At 49.2% G+C, this 6,316-nt stretch overlaps 1 protein-coding gene across 1 annotated transcript; it reads left to right on the forward strand.

Moving 5' to 3' along the window:
* The first annotated feature begins 603 nt into the window (after positions 1–603).
* On the forward strand, positions 604–5,896 carry GINS3 (GINS complex subunit 3). The gene is made up of 3 exons (XM_059857394.1): positions 604–829; positions 1,339–1,572; positions 4,037–5,896. Exons 1-3 carry the CDS (start codon positions 656–658, stop codon positions 4,265–4,267), a joined length of 639 nt encoding a protein of 212 aa, XP_059713377.1. The 5' UTR covers positions 604–655; the 3' UTR covers positions 4,268–5,896.
* The last annotated feature ends 420 nt before the right edge of the window (positions 5,897–6,316 follow it).

Here is a 6,316-nt window from a genome sequence, read left to right on the forward strand (position 1 = left end):
AGCGCAGCGGGGCCCAGGGGCGCAGGGCAGGGCAGGACAGCCGTGCCCAGCCCGCCCTGCCCAAGCAGGGATCCCCGGAGTGCTCCGTGCAGGAAGGGCCTGCAGAGCCCATCCTGATCCAGCCCTGCCATGGGCTGGATCCATCCCCGGCCGCTCCAACCCGTCCGACCCGGCCTTGGACACCTGCAGGGATGGAGCACCCACAGCTGCTCTGGGCAGCCTGGGCCAGGGCCTCGCCACCCGCACAGCGAGGAATTCCCCGCAAAACCCAATCCCAGTGTGAGGCTGTCCTGATACAGCTCCGAGACTCCTCTTGAACGCAGCACCTCGGGCTGAGGTGCGGGGGGACGGACGGCACCGGCTGCGGAGCCCCGGCGGTGGGGCAGCCACGGTGCCGATGCCTGTGCCGATCCCGATCCCGCTCCCCATCCCGGTCCTGGTCCGAATCCTCAATCCCCAGTCCCGATCCCGATCCCGATCCCGATCCCGATCCCGATCCCGATCCCCGATCCCCGATCCCCGATCCCGGTCCCGATCCTCGGCCCCGTGCCCCCATCAGCGGTCCGGGCGCGGGCGGGCACGGGGCGGGCCCGGCGCATGCGCGGTGCCGGTGGCGGGCGGCGCCTCACGGGCTGGCGGGAGCCTCGGCCCGGCCATGTCCGAGGCGTATTTCCCCGTGGGCCCCGGGCTGGGCATGGAGGAGAATTTCCTCTCGCTGGACGATATCCTCATGTCGCAGGAGAAGCTGCCGGGGCGCGCCGAGAGCGCGCTGCCGCGCCTGGCCGTGTTGATGGGGCAGGGCGCCAGCAGCGCCGAGTCCGTCCCGGAGGTAACGGGGAGGGGACACGGGACTGTCGCTCTGGGGAGGGGGACACGGGACACGGGAGTGCCGCTTTCGGGAGGGGACGGGGCGCGGGCGCTCTGCCTCGGGGCCGCCGCCTCGCCCGCCCCTCCTGTCGCGCCTCCCAGGCCCGGGCGCCCTCTCTTCGTGGTCACTGCAAGGATGCTCTCTGCTACTTTCCCTAAAGTTATTTTTGCTTTTATTATATACACTTTGCTTGTTTGGGGTTTTTTTTTCCTTCTTTTTCTCTTGCTGTTTCATCAGTTGACAATTCTTAAATCATAGAGCGTCAATATAAGTCCACCCTCTGAGTCTTGCGGTAATAAGGCCTCTAAAGTGTGTCTGGTTTATGCTGCAGTCACAAAGGACTGTTCTGAAAACAAAACTGACTTTTTTAATGCTGGGTCTTCATTAATAAAGTTCACTCAATGTCTTTGGGGCTGCTTCAGGCATACTTTCATGGCAAGGATAACTTTTGGCTTCTCTGATTCCTCCAGGGATCAAAGCTGGAAATCCCCCTGTGGCTGGCTAAAGGGCTGCATGACAGCAAAAGGAGAATCATCTCTGTGGAACTGCCAAAGATTTACAAGGAAGCCTGGAGGACGGTGTTCAGTGCTGATGCCAATGTGGTTGATCTGCATAAAATGGGGCCCTACTACTATGGATTTGGCTCACAGCTCCTGAATTTTGAGAATCCAGAGAATCCTGAGATAGCTCAGACTATCCTGCAGGCAAGTATCTGAATCAGGTCTTGAAACTTAGATTTGTATTTTTCTGTCTTCATTTAGTTCCCAGCTGCTTAGCAGTCTTCAGGAAGAATATCCTGGTTTAATCCAGATGACTTCTGGATTGAATATGGATGTCCCTTTTGGCAGCTGCAGAGGCTGGGGCTGGAAGCCTCCACTGTGCATCCAGGAGTGTAATTTTAGCTTGGTGTTTCCACACTGTAAACATGGTGTTTCATAAAATGCTGTAAAACAGGACTAGAGGAGATGTAGGGTTATATAACTATACCTGTCTTTAAATCTCTCTAATGCTGAGAGCTCACCCTGCTCTGGGCAATCTCTTTCAGTACCTTGCCAGCCTCACCGTAGGAGGTTTGCTCCAATGTCTGAACCAAAGCTCCTTCACAGCAATACAAGCTCTGTTCTGTTTGTCTCATACAAAGTAAATGCTGAGGACAAATTATTCTCTTCCTTCCTGCAGCAGTCCCAGTTCATTTGATGTTTCTCTATGGGTCATGCTCCCTAACCTCAGTGCCCTCATTGTGCACTGCTGGTGCCTCTCCAGTGGATCTGCATCCACCATGCCGTGCCCTGAGCAGCAGTGCAGTCTCATGCTCAGGACTTGTGCTGCTGAAAACAAAAGGATTACTTTGTGAGTTTTGTGTGGCTGTGATGCTCTTGGCTCATCTTGGCGCAGCATCTGGTTTGTCACGATGCAGTCACACGGATCTGTGTTTGGCTTGCAGACCACAGCGAGATGGTACAGGTTGCATCTGTGAACAAATAATTTCCTGACTCTGTACTATTTCTGCCTTAATGTAAAACCTTCTGTTAGTCCTGGGTGAATGACAGCCTATTGTTTTCACACCATCCTTCTAATTAGTCAGGATTGTTATGAATTAAGAGTTCTGCTCCCCGACATGCCTGTAGACAGCCCTTCTCCTGCATGTTGCATGCTGATTTAATAAGCACAGCTTCTATTCCTTTAGTAAGCTCATTAATTAGCATCTCAAACAGTAGCTGGTTGCACAGAGACCCCAGTGGAACTCCACTCAGTGTGTTCTTCCCTCCTGACAGGAGCTGTGGATGATTGCTGTCTCTCCTGACCATCTTTGGGTGGTCTGGCTACATCTTCCAGCAGTGCCCCATGACAGATACCCCTCTGCTGCTCTTCCTGCCTGTGCAAGGCCTGGCACCCTGCCCTAGCAGGAAACCAGGCTGGGCTCTGGGAGTTTGTTCTTGGCAAGTCCGTGGTGGCTGTGATTCTTTTATTATCTTGCAGAAGTTTCTGTATTGCTTCTTTGTTCCAGTATGCTTCCAGGAATTGATGCTGATGGATTTATAATTCCCTGGCTCTTTCCTTCTCCCTCTCCATCTCCCCTTTCTCTTTTAAAAGATAGATGTCATCTTTGTCTATTTCTGGACTTCAGTCTTCTTGAGCTTTTAAACATAACCACTAACAGCTCCGAGATCTCTTCAGCCAGGTCTTTAAGTGGGCTGGGATGGTTTTTATTGCATTTTTTCCTTTTCTCTGTGCTTTACATTAAGGCTGATGCGGAGAGGCTTTAAAGTGCTGCTGCTTTCTTGGAGCTGTCCACTGAACATGTGCTTTGTGCATTGAGGAGGTGCCCATGCCTTTCCTTGTCTTTTCTTTTTCTGCTAATGGACATCTGAGGGAAAAAAGCCGCAGTAAAATTCATTACTTATTGACAGAAAAATCAAAGCATGCCAGGTTTGCTTTCTCTTTGTAAAAGCAAACAAGGGGGAGTTGTGCTGAGTTGAAAACCTATAAGTTTATTGTTATTTAACCTATTACTTTATCCTATAAGTTCTGGCAATTCTAAAATCAACTTCTGAAATAACAAAGCACAGTTTTCAAAGAGTTCTGACCCTTTTTTTTTTCCAGTTCCCAAAAGCAAAGACAGAGAGGAAAATAAAATACCTTAGCTATGTCTTGTTGCTTAGCTTTTCAAAACGCTATTTATAAGTTGCAGATTGGTTTGGATTTTCACCTTTTTCATGGTTAAGTGTTTTTCTAGCATGCTGAATGCTTTTCAGCAGCAGTTTGGCTCAGCTTCCAGGACATTCACAGCTTGCAGCTTGTACATTCCTGCAGCAGCTGCTGTGGCACAAGATTCATTCCTCCTGTTCTAAAGCAGTGATTGCTTGAGAAGTGAGAATAGATCATAATTGTGTTGTATCCTGTGGTCTCCTCAAGCCTGTTGTGAGGAAGCAGCCAAAATCCAATTTTGTGTTTGCTTCCCATCCGGTAGCAGGTATTTGACGTCCGAGGCATGAAGTGGTTTTGTCTTTGTTGCCATGCTTAACAAGTGCTGTGCTGGTTGCAGACCCTTGGCCTGTTGTGAACAGCAGCCTAAACTTTGGCTTTTCAGTTATGAAAGCTCAGGCCTCCAGGTGTGAGCTGGGGTGGCTCTTGTTACCTGTCAGTGACTCTGTTTGTTCCCTTCAGACGTTCGTTGCCCGTTTCCGCCGCATCATGGACTCCTCTCAGAACGCCTACAACGAGGACACGTCTGCGCTGGTGGCACGGCTGGATGAGCTGGAACGGGCTCTCTTTCAAGTGGGCCAGAAAGGCCTGAATGACTTCCAGTGCTGGGAAAAGGGACAGGCTTCTCAAATCACAGCTTCCAGTCTGGTGCAGAACTACGGGAAAAGAAAGCTCACAGAAGTGGATGGTTAAAAGCCTGAAGAACATGAAGTTGCAGCGGGGAATACAGATTTACAGCCTGCTGTAGAAGAGAAAAGTCAATCAATTAGAGAAGGACAGGCTCCCTGTCCATTAATGGGCATTCTTCTTTGTAGCAGCTTTGGGTAAAACTAATGAAAATTTTAAAGGCAGAGGGCAAGGGTACAAAAACCAGATGACACCACTGCTTACTCATAGCACTCCTGAAGAGTTGCAGCTTAAGTGTTTGCTAGGTAGCTGAAAGGCTATGAAAGGACTTTCTAAAAGGGTAATAAATACTAATTATTGCTCCAAGTTGATATTTACAATACCAGATCTGGACTGAAATGTAATTTATGTATTTCATCTTGTCCTTCCCATCCCAAACTGCTGGAAACAGCTATTGATTCTTTGAACAGCTGTTTCCAGGTTCCCTGTTCTTCAGAGAGCCCCAGTGATGTGGAAAAAATGTGATACAGCATTAATTTTTTTTCATTTCTTATACACTGAGGTGGAACAGGTGCTCTTAGTGAGGCAGGAATGTTTTTCTTTGCTGACTCCTGTACACAGTACCAGTGCCCTGGAGAGAAATACCTCCTCAAACCCACACAGCAAGTGGCTGCACAGGTCTCGTGCCGCCCTGTCCTCTCTCCCTTTATAGCCCTTGTGACCTTGGTGCTGTGCAGTAAAGAGTGTTCTTCTTTTGTTCTGGATTTGTCTCTGTGATGGGTGTTCTACAGAGGAGGAAGCAGAAGGCAGCAAAGAGTAAAGTCTGGACCAGATCAAAAGCAGAAATTTCAATGGAAACTCTGCCCCATTATCAACTTTTGAGATACTTGTTCCTCCGTGAGAAATTCGTCAGTTTCTAAATTTGGTTAGTAGAAGGGACAGAGCAAATGAACTGAGTTTCCTTCCTTCTGATCCATCCAAATGAATCTAGGAATATGATCCTGGTAAATGTCATCCTTGCCAGTAGGAGTGACATGATTTGGGCCTTGCTAAACAGCACAGGGATTATCATCCCATGTGGATGCCCTTAAACCTAGGTCATCTCAAGTCCCATTGGATGGAGACAGAAGATGTGGTTATCTCTGTAGGGCTTTGTTCCTGCAGTCATCAGGATGGTTGTCCTTTGGGAGCAGTATTAGACACCTTATAGGTGCTTCTGTGCCTCTGTGGAAAGAGAAGCTAAGCAGAGGAGCTGGATCCTGATGCTGCTGAGCGCTTTCACTTCTGTGGGAAGTTTATTTCACCTCCTTGGGAGGTGACAGCAAGATCTCAGTCTCAGAGGAGCTCTTACTGGACTTGCAGATGCACCTGGATATTGGATGCTTCAAACAAGACCTCGAGCACAAAGGGCTGTTCCTTGGCCAGAGATATTGAAGCTCAGCCTGTGGAGGTGGGCAGAGGGGACAGTGTTGTGCCTTAACAACTGTCTCAGTGCCTCCCCTCAGCTGCACAGGGCCAGCTGCCCTGCCACAGGAGACTAGCTGGAAGCTTGCCTGACAAAGTATTTGAAGTATGTGCAGGATGAAATGCTGCTGCACTTAATGACTTAATGGCACATAATGGCTTATGCATTTGGCAGTTGTCCATTTCTGGGTTTTTATCTCGAATAAATGTTTTGTAAGGGAATGCTCATAATGTGAAAAGTCTGTTGTTAATTGCTCTGCAGCAGAAAAATCAAATGGGAAAGTCCAGGTTTCTACACAAGTGTGGCCATGGTAGATAATCCCTCTGCTCTTACAGGTAATGTGGTCAGGAGGTAACTTATGCACTTGTACCAGTGTAGAAATAGTTCCTGTCTGACTTAGCCCAGGTGGGGTCTGGCAGCTTGTACAGGCTATGGCAGACACCCTGCCAGCCAATCAATAAGCTATTGCTTTAATGAATTGCATTTTTAGGAACATAAGATGGGTAGAGATGACTCTGTGTTACCTCAGCTTTGTTGTAGTGCTGGTGGGAGGTGGGAATTGGCTGTGGCTATCCAGATCCTGCTGCTCCAGGCACTGTAGCAAACACTTTGTGTACCATGGCAGAGCTGTGATCAGTGCTGCAAGAGCA

This window comes from Haemorhous mexicanus, chromosome 12 (assembly GCF_027477595.1).
Source record: "Haemorhous mexicanus isolate bHaeMex1 chromosome 12, bHaeMex1.pri, whole genome shotgun sequence".
Taxonomy (NCBI): Eukaryota; Metazoa; Chordata; class Aves; order Passeriformes; family Fringillidae; genus Haemorhous; species Haemorhous mexicanus.

Coding starts and splice junctions, on each gene's coding strand:
- GINS3 (XM_059857394.1), top strand. CDS start 656: ATGTCCGAGGCGTATTTCCCCGTGGGCCCCGGGCTGGGCATGGAGGAG. Junction 830..1,338: donor GCGCCGAGTCCGTCCCGGAG/GTAACGGGGAGG, acceptor TGATTCCTCCAG/GGATCAAAGCTGGAAATCCC. Junction 1,573..4,036: donor TAGCTCAGACTATCCTGCAG/GCAAGTATCTGA, acceptor TGTTCCCTTCAG/ACGTTCGTTGCCCGTTTCCG.